Source organism: Anolis sagrei, chromosome 2 (genome assembly GCF_037176765.1).
Source record: "Anolis sagrei isolate rAnoSag1 chromosome 2, rAnoSag1.mat, whole genome shotgun sequence".
NCBI classification, from domain to species: Eukaryota; Metazoa; Chordata; class Lepidosauria; order Squamata; family Dactyloidae; genus Anolis; species Anolis sagrei.
Window position 1 is genome coordinate 301690320 of NC_090022.1, and position 12740 is coordinate 301703059.

The following is a 12740-nucleotide window of genomic DNA, read 5'->3' on the forward strand; positions in this document are numbered from 1 at the left end:
ACATGAGGAAGAACTTCCTGACTGTGAGAGCCATTCAGCAGTGGAACTCTCTGCCCCGGAGTGTGGTGGAGGCTCCTTCTTTGGAAGCTTTTAAGCAGAGGCTGGATGGCCATCTGTCAGGGGTGATTTGAATGCAATATTCCTGCTTCTTGGCAGAATGGGGTTGGACTGGATGGCCCATGAGGTCTCTTCCAACTCTTTGATTCTAGGATTCTATGATTCTATATTGCAAATTGCAGAAGGAAGAGCAATTGCTGGGAAGGCTGGGTGTTGCAAAGCCCAACCTCCAGGTTGATTCACAATCTGCAAATGCAGCCGAGCCTGTCTTGGGACTGGGTCCAGGCTGCAGGACTTGGTTTTCCAAAAAGAGCAGGACAGTGCTGGGAATCCTCCTTGTATACACATGCATGACCTCCCACCATCCCAAGGCTTGATCCAAACATGTCCTGGCAGGAAAGAGGCAGTGATTTGCCCAAAAGCCCCTGCAGAAAAGAAAGTGAAAGTCCCCAGAAGAGGGATATATATGTACTTGGGTTGCAAAGGCAGGCCAGAGCGCTCTCTCCAGACTCCTGAGACTTTCTCACAGAGAAGAGATCCGCTTCTGCCTTCTTGCCTCAAATCACCATGGCTCTCCATCCGCTGCTCCTCTGCTGCCTCCTGGCCATCAGCCTCTGCATCTTCCAAGCCCAAGGTAGGATGGCCTCTTGCACATCCATGGCATCTCCTTGGCAAATGACTGTGCCTGTCTTCCTGCAAGGCTTATTTCCTGCAACCATTTATTTATGCCTCTTATTTGGATGCTGCTTTTTCCCCAAACAAGAGGAAGCTGCTTTGGGTCTCCTTTGGCACAGGAAAAGTAGGGTGGTAATAGGAATATTAATTATTATTATTACTAGCTGTACCCGCCATGTGTTGCTGTGGCCAACCTTCTCTCCCTCTTTCTCTCCTTCTTTCTTTCTCTCCTTTCTCTCCTTCCTTCCCTCTCTCTTTCCTTCCTTCCCTCTTTTTCTTTTCCTTCCACTTTCCCTTCTTTCTTCCTTCTCTACATGTGTCTTCCCTCCCTTCCTTTGCTCTTTGGTTCCATCCTTCCTTCTCTCCTTCCTTCCTTCCCTCCCTCTTTCTCTCTTTTGTTCCTTCTTTCCTTTCTTCCCTCTCTCTTTCCTTCCTTCTTTCACTTTTTTATTTCCTTCTCTCCTTCCTTCCTCTACTTTTCTTTCTTTCCTTCTCTCCTTCCCTCCTTTTTTCCCTCTTTCTCTCCCTCCTTCTCCTTCCCTCCTTCTTTCCCTCTTTCTTTCCCTCCTTCTCTCCTTCCTTCCTTCCTTCCCTCCCTCCCTCCCTCCCTCTTTCTCTCTTTTGTTCCTTCTTTCCTTTCTTCCCTCTCTCTTTCCTTCCTTCTTTCACTTTTTTATTTCCTTCTTCCTTCCTCTACCTTTTTTTCTTTCCTTCTCTCCTTCCTTCCTTCCCTCTTTCCTTCCTTCCCTCTTTTTCTTTCCCTTCCACTTTCCCTTCTTTCTTCCTTCTCTACATGTGTCTTCCCTCCCTTCCTTTGCTCTTTGGTTCCATCCTTCCTTCTCTCCTTCCTTCCCTCCCTCTTTCACTCTTTTGTTCCTTCTTTCCTTTCTTCCCTCTCTCTTTCCTTCTTTCTTTCACTTTTTTATTTCCTTCTCTCCTTCCTTCCTCTACCTTTCTTTCTTTCCTTCTCTTCTTCCCTCCTTCTTTCCCTCTTTCTCTCCCTCCTTCTCTCCTGCCTTTCTGCCTTCCTTCCTTCCCTCCCTCCCTCTTTCTCCCTTTTGTTCCTTCTTTCCTATCTTCCCTCTCTCTTTCCTTCCTTCTTTCACTTTTTTATTTCCTTCTCTCTTTCCTTCCCTCCCTCTTTCGCTCTTTTGTTCCTTCTTTCCTTTCTTCCCTCTCTCTTTCCTTCTTTCTTTCACTTTTTTATTTCCTTCTTTCCTTCCTTCCTCTACCTTTCTTTCTTTCCTTTTCTCCTTCCCGCTTTCTCTCCCTCCTTCTCTCCTTCCTTCCCTCCTCCTTTCTGTGTATATGTGTTTTGTCTGTGTATATATGCGTGTATATATTTGTGTATGTGTGCATATGTGTGTGTTTGTGCATATATGTGGTTTTGCGCATGCATTTTAATGTATTTTTGTTTGCTTTTTTTCTGCGTGATGGTCACTCGTTGGCCTGAGAGGTGTCTTGTGTCCAAATTTGGTGTCAATTCGTCCAGAGGTTTTTGAGTTATGTTAATTGCACAAACAAACATTACATTTTTACTTATATAGATTGTTATTATTGCTATTTGATACACAACAAGACCAGTACACTGGCTGTTAGATTGGATCACACATCGGACCCTTCTCAAGTGTCTAGGACTGTGTGATGTATCGGCGAATAATGTGTGTAGATCCCAGTAGGGTGGCCTTTTGCAGCTGACAGGTGGCAATTTTGTTGGCACCTATTGTTTTTAAGTGCAGGCCAAGGTCTTTAGACACTGTACCCAGTGTGCCGATCACCACAGGGACCACCTTTACTAGTTTATGCCAGATTATTATTATTATTATTATTATTATTATTATTATTATTGCTATTTCTTACACAACAAGATGAGGCTACAGTAAACAAGGTCCCTATGCTGGCTGTTGTATTGGCACACACATCAGACCCTTCCCAAGTGTCTAGGACTGTGTGATGTATCGGCAAATAATGTGTGCAGTTCAGAGTAGGGTGGCCATTTGCAGTGGACAGATGGTAATTTTGTCAGCACCAATTGTTTTTAAGTGCAGGCCAATGTCTTTAGACACTGTACCCAGTGTGCCGATCACCACTGGGACCACCTTTACGGGCTTGTGCCAGATTATTATTATTATTATTATTATTATTATTATTATTATTGCTATTTGAAACACAACAAGATGAGTCCACAGCAAACAATATCACTCTGCTGCCTGTTGAATTGGATCACACGTCAGACACTTCCCAAGTATCTAGGACTGTGTGATATATTGGCGTATAATGTGTGCAGATCCCAGTAAGGTGGCATTCTGCAGCTGGCAGATGACAACCTTGTCAGCACCAATTGTTTTTAAGTGCAGGCCAGTGTCTTTAGACACTGTACCCAGCGTGCCGATCACCACTGGGACCACCTTTAGAACATGGCCATACAGCCCAAAAAAACCTACAACAACCTAGTGATAATAACATAATAAAACAAATTTAAAACGGTACAAGGATTAAACAAGGGCGAGCTGGGCCAAATGCAAAGGGTAAAAATTGTAAAACCTGTGGGTGAGGTAGATAGATAAAGTCCGGGGTATGTGGGAGACTCATTTGGGATAAACAATGAGGTTAATCTCAACTGAGGGATGAGATAAAGTCCCCAGCTCTTTCAGCCGCTCCTCATAGGGCTTGTTATCTGGACCCTTGGTCATTTTAGTCTCCCTCCTCTGGACACATTCCAGCTTAGAGTCAACATCTCCCATGACCTAAGAGATCAGTTCCAGTCTTTGCAGAAGCAATGCAAGGCAAGTTGGCTGCACGTTCTGCTTCCTGGGGCTCCTCTCAAGACTTTAGGGTAGGCCTGGGCCAATTTCAGCCCTCCCCCAAGTTTTTTGGACTTCAACTCCCACAATTCATAACAGCTGGTAAACTGTTAGGAATTGTGGGAGTTGGAGTCCAAAACACCTGGAGGGGGGACCCAAGTTGGCTCATGCCTGCTTTCAGGGATCTCTCCGTGGTGCTGAATCTTCATCCACAAAGATATTCAGCACTTTGTAGAGAAACTGTACCCATTTTATTGCGTCCTCTGGGTGGTGCAGTTCTCCAAACCATTTTGGACACCATTTAGAGCAGAATAACAAACCATTGCAAGGAACCTACGAGGCGCTGCCAAACAAGAGATTGGGGGAATCATCTAAAATGGAATCTGGAGCCTAAATCCCAACAGCCAGTCTCAAGTCACAGTCAGATCCTGGAAGATGAGTCTAGACATTGCCATTTGTTGTTGTTGTTCATTCGTTCAGTCGTCTCCGACTCTTCGTGACCTCATGGACCAGCCCACGCCAGAGCTCCCTGTCGGCTGTCACCACCCCCAGCTCCTTCAAGGTCAGTCCAGTCACTTCAAGGATGCCATCCATCCATTATCATTCTCTCGAGCAAAATTAGGTTGTATATAAGGAATGTAGTTCGAACCCACTTGAACCACCAGAGGTCAAGGATATCAATTCATTGTAGTTTTGGGTTGTTGTAGGTTTTTTTAGGCTATATGTCCATGTTCTAGAGGCATTTTCTCCTGACGTTTCGCCTGCATCTATGGCAAGCACCCTCAGAGGTAGTGAGCTCTGTTGGAACTAGGAAAAAGGGTTTATATATCTGTGGAATGACCAGGGTGAGAGAAAGGACTCTTGTCTGCTGGAGCTAGGGGTGAATGCTTCAACTGACCACCTTGATTAGCATTTGATGGCCTGGCAGTGCCTGGAGCAATCTTTTGTTGAGAGGTGATTAGATGTCCTTGTTTGTTTCCTCTCTGTTGTTGTGCTGTTCTAATTTTAGAGAACACAGAAATGCTGGGCCACTCTAACAACCACCATGTCAGACTACACAGGGAAGCCATTGAAATCCACAGGCATGTGGACAATTTCAACAGAAAAGAGGAAACCATGAAAATGAACAAAATCTGGCTACCAGTATTTTTTTAAAAAAACTCTAAAATTAGAACAGCACAACAATAGAGAGGAAACAAACAAGGACATCTAATCACCTCTCAACAAAAGATTGCTCCAGGCACTGCCAGGCAATTATTATTATTATTATTATTAACTTTATTTGTACCCCGCTAACATCTCCTGCAGAACTTGATGCGGCTTACAAGGCCAAGGCCTCAATAAATACAACAGCATAACAATACACATAACATTTCATGCATATCAAAACATTAAGCAATAACAGTAAACAATAAGACAATACACCATAACACGATAAAACTAGGGCCAGGCCAAATGTAATGGGCACAGATTAAAAAGTGCTGAGTATGACAGGTGAAAGTAGGGTAAGTGCAATGTGCAGATAATCTTAAATCTCTACTAAAGTGCTTCTGGGACATATTGCTGGAGTTTCCTATTCTGGAAAGGCAATCAAATGCTAAATAAGGTGGTCTGTTGAAACATTCACACCTAGCTCCAACCGACAAGAGTCCTTTGTCCCACCCTGATCATTCCACAGATATATAAACCCTTTTTCTAGTTCAAACAGACCTCACTACCTCTGAGGATGCTTGCCATAGATGCAGGCGAAACGTCAGGAGAAAATGCCTCTAGACCATGGCCATATAGCCCAAAAAAACCTACAACAACCCACTGATTCCGGCCATGAAAGCGTTTAACAATACATTGTATTTTTGCAAGCCTTCTCTGCACCAAAGTGCTCGTTCCTCTCCAAATTGCAACCCCCAGGGCTCCATCCCTTTGAGCCACGGCAGTGCACATACTGCCAAACTGGAGTCATTCGATGCTCCCTACACTGTAGGATTAATCCACTTTGGTGCCACTTTAACTCTCTCTTCCCTTCCCTCTTTCAGGAAGCAGGAATACTTATGGGGACTGCTGTGAAGCAACCAAAGACGTCCCATTTCAAAATGTGAAGCGTTTGAGGTCCTACACCATCCAGAATCCACAGATGGGATGCCCCATCCCAGCCATCGTGTGAGTACATTTTCACCAAGGTCGCATTGTGTGCAAGTGTGTGTCCTTGTGTCCTCATTGAAACGGAGAGAGATTGGAAACATACCTTTCCCTTTGGATGCCTAATCCCAAAATGCACTTACTTACCTGGCAGAGAAACTGTGACCACCCAAAACCAAACTTATGCCTGACCTCAAGCCTTGGCCTAAATTTATTTATTTATGTATTTACATTATTTCTATCCCGCCCATATCAGCCTGAAAGCGACTCATCAAGCTGGGAACCAGAATTCACCCCAAGGCTCCAAAGAAGGATCTCCACCACACCCCAGGGCAATGTTCAAACTATAGGAAAGGGGATTCCATCTGGACACGAGGAAGAACTTTCTGACTGTGAGAGCTGTTCAGCAGTGGAACTCTCTGCCTTGGAGTGTAGTGGAGGCTCCTTCTTTGGAGGCTTTTCAACAGAGGCTGGATGGTCATCTGTTCATAGAATCATAGAATCATAGAATCAAAGAGTTGGAAGAGACCTCCTGGGCCATCCAGTCCAACCCCATTCTGCCAAGAAGCAGGAATATTGCATTCAAATCACCCCTGACAGATGGCCATCCAGCCTCTGCTTCAAAGCTTCCAAAGAAGGAGCCTCCACACACTCCGGGGCAGAGAGTTCCACTGCTGAACGGCTCTCACAGTCAGGAAGTTCTTCCTCATGTTCAGATGGAATCTCCTCTCTTGTAGTTTGAAGCCATTGTTCCGCGTCCTAGTCTCCAAGGAAGCAGAAAACAAGCTTGCTCCCTCCTCCTCCCTGTGGCTTCCTCTCACATATTTATACATGGCTATCATATCTCCTATGTTGGGGTTGCTTTGACTGCAATTTTTATTATTTATTTATTTATTATTCAAACTTCTATGCGGCCACTCCCCTGGGGCTCGGAGCGGCTTACAAGAATGGCTAAAATCTAACACAATTTAAAAACAATTTAAAAATAGCAATATTAAAAACCAAAGGCCTGTCGAAACAGACATGTCTGACATGCCCTGCGGAAAGCTAATAAGTCCCGCAAGGCTCGGACTTCAGGTGGCAGAGTATTCCAGAGTGATGGTGCCACTGCTGTTAAGGCTCTGCGTCTGGTTGCTGTTAGACGCAAGGTCTTGACACTGGGAATTTCCAATAGATTTTGGTCCTCAGAATGGAGGGATCTCTGGGGTTGGGAGGGGGTGAGGCGGTCCCTCAGGTACATCTGCCCCAGACCATGCAAGGCCTTCAAGGTGAGTCCCATCCCTTTGAAAGTGCAGCTGCAAGAAGATTGGGGTGATGTGGCATCTCATCAGAATTCCCGCAAGAAGCTGAGCAGCTGCATCTTGTACCAACTTGAGCTTCCGGATCACCGACAGAGGAAGGCCAATGTAGAGGGCGTTACAGTAGTCCAGTCTTGAGATGACCGTGGCCTGGATGACCGTAGCGAGGTCGTCCTTGGAGAGGGAGGGGTCCAGCCGTCTAGCCTGCCGCAGGTGAAAGAAAGAAGGCGGTTCTGCTCACGGCAGAGAGAGACCTGGGCCTCCATCCTCAGCAGAAAGAGGGTCCAAAAGGACTCCCAGACTCTTGACCAACGAGGACGGGTGTAACACCTCGCCATCCAGGGTGGGCAGCTGGATGTCCCCACTGCCCGGTCGACCCAGCCATAGGATCTCCATCTTGGCTGGATTCACCCTCAACCTGCTGGCACGCAGCCATCCAGTCACGGCCTCAATGAGGCACTGATGGAAACAATCGGGGACAGAGTCCGGTCAGCCTTCCATCTTCAGCACCAGCTGAGTGTCATGAGCGTACTGGTCACAGTCCAGCCCAAAACCTCGAACCAGCTGAGCAAGTGGTCGCATAGAGATGTTAAACAAGAGAGGGGAGAGAATGCCCCCCCCCCCGAGGAACCCCACAAGAGAGAGAGAGGGGACCTCTCAGAGATCAGGCCTCCCCTCTCCACTCGCTGTCCACGGCTGTGAAGAAAGGAGGAGAGCCAATTTAAAGCTCTCCCCCTGACTCCAGCAAAGTCAAGGCGGTGGGTCAAAAGATTGTGGTCGACTGTGTCCAATGCTGCTGTGTCAATTTTCCTGCTTGGCCGAATGAGGTTGGACTAGATGGCCCAGGAGGGCTCTTCCAACTCTATGATTCTATGATGCTATGAAACATGAGCCCATGGTGTGATGCAGCAGCTCAAAGAACTTCCTGACTGTGAGAGCCGTTCAGCAGTGGAACTCTCTGCCCCGGAGTGTGGTGGAGGCTCCTTCTTTGGAGGCTTTTAAGCAGAGGCTGGATGGCCATTTGTCAGGGGTGATTTGAATGCAATATTCCTGCTTCTTGGCAGAATGGGGTTGGACTGGATGGCCCAGGAGGTCTCTTCCAACTCTTTGATTCTATGATTCTATGAAATAGCCAATGTAATTCAGGCTGCATCAAGAGGGGTCTAGTGTTTAGGTCGAGGGAAGTCAGAGTCCCATGCTCTTCTGCTTTGGTCAACCCTGCGTCCAGCATTGGGCAAAGGAATACAAGAAGCATATTGACCATCTGGAAAAGGTCCAGAGAAGGGTCACTACAATGGTCAAAGGAATGGAAATGGATTAATCCAGTTCCCCATGCAGGGACATGAGGGAAGCCGCCCACAAGGATGGTCAAACATCCAGGCAACATCCCCTGGGGCAATGTCCTTGCAGATGGCCAATTCTCTCACACCAGAAGCGACTTGCAGTTTCTCAAGTAGCTCCTGACACACACACACACACAAATATAATAATAGAATAATAGAGTTGGAAGAGACCCCATGGACCATCTAGTCCAATCCATTTCTGCCATGAGTGTGGTGGAGGCTCCTTCTTTGGAAGCTTTTAAGCAGAGGCTGGATGGCCATCTGTCAGGGGTGATTTGAATGCAATATTCCTGCTTCTTGGCAGAGTGGGGTTGGACTGGATGGCCCATGAGGTCTCTTCCAACTCTTTGATTCTATGATTCTATGAAAAGCACAATCAAAGTACATTGAGGAGATATTTTGTGAATATTCTGGATTATCCCTGAGAATATATTTTTATTATTATTATTGAAGTAATTTGCTGAACATTTTTTGTGTATATTTCTGCAAATAGGTTACGGATTCTATAACTCTCTTTGTGACTATTTTAATGAATATTTCTGACAATATTTTGTGATTATTTCAATGAATATTTCTGCAAAATATTGCAAATATTTTATTATTATTTCTGTGAATATTTCTGCATCTTTTTGTGATTATTTCAATGAATATCTGAACATATTTTTGTAAATATTTTATGGTTGTTTCTGTGAATATTTTTGTGACTCATTACTGCATCTTTTTATGACTATTTTAATGAATATTTGTGCAAATATTTCATTGATATTCTCCCCTATTTCTCCTTGTTCCTCCTCTCAGGCTGATCACCAAGGCGAACCGTGGGCTGTGCTACCCTCCTGACTCCCAGACAGCTCGCCGTCTCATGAAAGTCCTGGACGCCAGAAAAACCCGAAATTCAAGGCGACCCTGAAAGGTAAGAGTTTGTGGGCTCCCCTGATGATGTGAGACAAGACCTCATTCTGCCTTGGTCAGACTGCTTTGCCTGGAATCACAGTGTGTCCAATTCTGGGCACCGCAATGGAAGGGAGATGTTGACTCTAAGTTGGAATACTGTGTCCTGAGAAAGAGGGTGACTCAAAGGATCCAGGGTCTGGAGAACAAGGTCTTCCAAGGAGTATCATCTTCCAAGGTCTGACAATGACTTGAGACTGGCTGGTGGGATTTAGGCTCCAAATTCCATTTGAGACTGATTTCCCACTCTCTTATTTGGCAGCACCTTTTAGGTTCCTGTTTCACTCCAGGACAGGAAGAACCCTCTGACTTTAAAACACATGTTGAGTAGGAAAATAATCCTTTTTTTATTGAAGATAAGTAAAAGCAGCAAAGTAAAAAACACTTTAAGGGAATAGGTAAATCCAATTAGGTAAGAAGAATCATAGAATCAAAGAGTTGGAAGAGACCTCATGGGCCATCATCCAGTCCAACCCCATCCTGCCCAGAAGCAGGAATATTGCATTCAAATCACCCCTGACAGATGGCCATCCAGCCTCTGTTTAAAAGCTTCCAAAGGAGGAGCCTCCACCACACTCTGGGGCAGAGAGTTCCACTGCTGAACGGCTCTCACAGTCAGGAAGTTCTTCCTCATGTTCAGGTGGAATCTCCTCTCTTGTAGTTTGAAGCCATGGTTCCTTGTCCTAATCTCCATGGAAGCGGAAAACAAGCTTGCTCCCTCCTCCTCCCTGTGGCTTCCTCTCACATATTTATACATGGCTATAATGTCTCCTCTCAGCCTTCTCTTCTTTAGGCTAAACATGCCCAGCTCCTTAAGCCCCTCCTCATAGGGCTTGTTCTCCAGACCCTTGATCATTTTAGTCACCCTCTCTGGACACATTCCAGCTTGTCAATATCTCTCTTGAATTGTGGTGCCCAGAATTGGACAGAATATTCCGGGTGTGGTCTAACCAAAGCGGAATAGAGCATGGGGAGCATGACTTCCCTGGACCTAGACACTATGCTCCTCTTGATGCAGGACAAAATCCCATTGGCTTTTTTTGCCGCCACATCACATTCCTGGCTCATGTTCACCTTCCTGTCCACAAGGACTCCAAGATCTTTTTCACACGTCGTGCTCTCGAGCCAGGCCTCATCGTCCCCCATTCTGTCTCTTTGCATTTCGTTTTCTGTTACACTCCAGTTTCTGTTGCACTCCAGGACAGAAATAACCCTCTGACTTTAAAACACCACACATTGAGTAGGAAAATAATCCTTTTTTATTGAAGATAAGTAAAAGCAGCAAAGAAAAAAACACTTTAAGGGAATAGGTAAATCCAATTAGGTAAGAAGAAGATAAGCAGGAACAAATTAGTCCAAATTCAGCAAAGTTCAAAAACAAAGTCCAGACTTCTCTCATAAAATCTAAAGAACCAGGAAAATGTTGATCCAAGGCATGAGTATATAATCACAAGAGACAAAGAGTGAAACCATAAAAGAAGAAATCCTTAAACATGAATCTTCCAAGCAAGGCTTCCATGAGACAAGAGCAAGAACTTAGCAGGATTCTTTCAATCTCTTTTCCTGCCCACCAACATTCTGTTTTCCATTCTTAAATTCGGAGTAGAGCAACTGCTTTGGGAGATGGTGGTCGGGCATCCGGACAACGTGGCCGGTGCAGCAGAGTTGATGGCGGAGGACCATCGCTTCAATGCTGGTGGTCTTTGCTTCTTCCAGCACGCTGACATTTGTCCGCTTGTCTTCCCAAGAGATTTGCAGGATATTCCGGAGGCAGCGCTGATGGAATCATTCCAGGAGTTGCATGTGACGTCTGTAGACAGTCCACGTCTCACAGGCATATAGCAGGGTTGGGAGGACAATAGCTCTATAAACAAGCACCTTGGTCTCCCTATGGATGTCCCAGTCCTCAAACACTCTCTGCTTCATTCAGAGAAATGCTGCACTCACAGAGCTCAGGCGGTGTTGTATTGCAGTGTCAGTGTTGACTTTGGTGGAGAGGTGGCTGCCAAGGGAGTGGAAATGATCAACATTTTCTAATGTGACACCATGAAGCTGTATCTCTGGCATTGGAGAGGGCTGGCTGGTGTCTGCTGGAAAAGCACCTTGGTTTTTTCAATGTTCAGTGACAGGCCGCGCTTCTCGTATGCTTCTGCAAAGGTGTTTAGAATCATAGAATCATAGAATCATAGAATCAAAGAGTTGGAAGAGACCTCCTGGGCCATCCAGTCCAACCCCATTCTGCCAAGAAGCAGGAATATTGCATTCAAATCACCCCTGACAGATGGCCATCCAGCCTCTGCTTAAAAGCTTCCAAAGAAGGAGCCTCCACCACACTCCGGGGCAGAGAGTTCCACTGCTGAACGGCTCTCACAGTCAGGAAGTTCTTCCTCCTGTTCAGGTGGAATCTCCTCTCTTGTAGTTTGAAGCCATTGTTCTGCGTCCTAGTCTCCAAGGAAGCAGAAAACAAGCTTGCTCCCTCCTCCTCCCTGTGGCTTCCTCTCACATATTTATACATGGCTATCATATCTCCTCTCAGCCTTCTCTTCTTCAAGCTGAGCATGCCCAGCTCCTTAAGCTGCTCCTCATAGGGCTTGTTCTCCAGACCCTTGATCATTTGAGTCACCCTCCTCTGGACACATTCCAGCTTGTCAATATCTCTCATGAATTGTGGTGCCCAGAATTGGACACAATGTGATTCCAGGTGTGGTCTAACCAAGGCAAAATAGAGCATGGGGAGCATGACTTCCCTAGATCTAGACACTAGGCTCCTATTGATGCAGGCCAAAATCCCATTGGCTTTTTTTGCCGCCACATCACATTCCTGGCTCATGTTCAACTTGTTGTCCACGAGGACTCCAAGATCATTTTCACACGTACTGCTCTCGAGCCAGGCATCACCCTGGCTCGAGAGTGCAATAATAATTGCATTATTATTATTATTATTATTATTATTATTATTATTATTATGCATATCATCATCTGAGATGAATCTCCCTTCTCTTTCCTTCCAGGAGGACAAACCATCCCTGCCAACAGCTGAGCCTGCAAGAAAGAGAGACCCAAAGAAAATGATTCAGCAGAGATCGTGAATTATGACATGTTGGCTTCCTATTTCACTCATTACTCTAGTAATAATAGTCACATTTACTGCCATGGCTCCATGCTGTGGAATCCTGGGATCTGTAGTTTGGCGAGGCCCAGCCCTCTATGGTAGAGAAGGCTCAAGACCTTGTGAAACTACACATCCCAGGATCCTGTTGCATTGAGCCCTGGTGTTTTTTAAATGCTAGGTACCATCCCTGAAGATGTGAAATAAATACAGAAAAGGGCACAACTCTGAGTATGTTGCAACCACTGAGCCACGCGGCCACATTGCGATCGCATTTATTTGAGCAGAGGCTTTGAAAACGCCATATGCAAAATCTTTTCTTTTCCTTAAAGCTAGTTCGTCATTGGCTTTCTCCTTGTTGTCCTTT

General features: G+C 45.6%; 1 protein-coding gene across 1 annotated transcript; it reads left to right on the forward strand.

Annotated features, from left to right (window-relative positions):
* The first annotated feature begins 531 nt into the window (after positions 1-531).
* Positions 532-12530, forward strand: LOC132766394 (C-C motif chemokine 21b-like). Its single transcript, XM_060760788.2, has 4 exons — positions 532-691; positions 5570-5693; positions 9112-9226; positions 12276-12530. The coding sequence occupies exons 1-3, from the start codon at positions 625-627 to the stop codon at positions 9221-9223; spliced, it is 303 nt and encodes a 100-aa protein (XP_060616771.2). The 5' UTR covers positions 532-624; the 3' UTR covers positions 9224-9226; positions 12276-12530.
* The last annotated feature ends 210 nt before the right edge of the window (positions 12531-12740 follow it).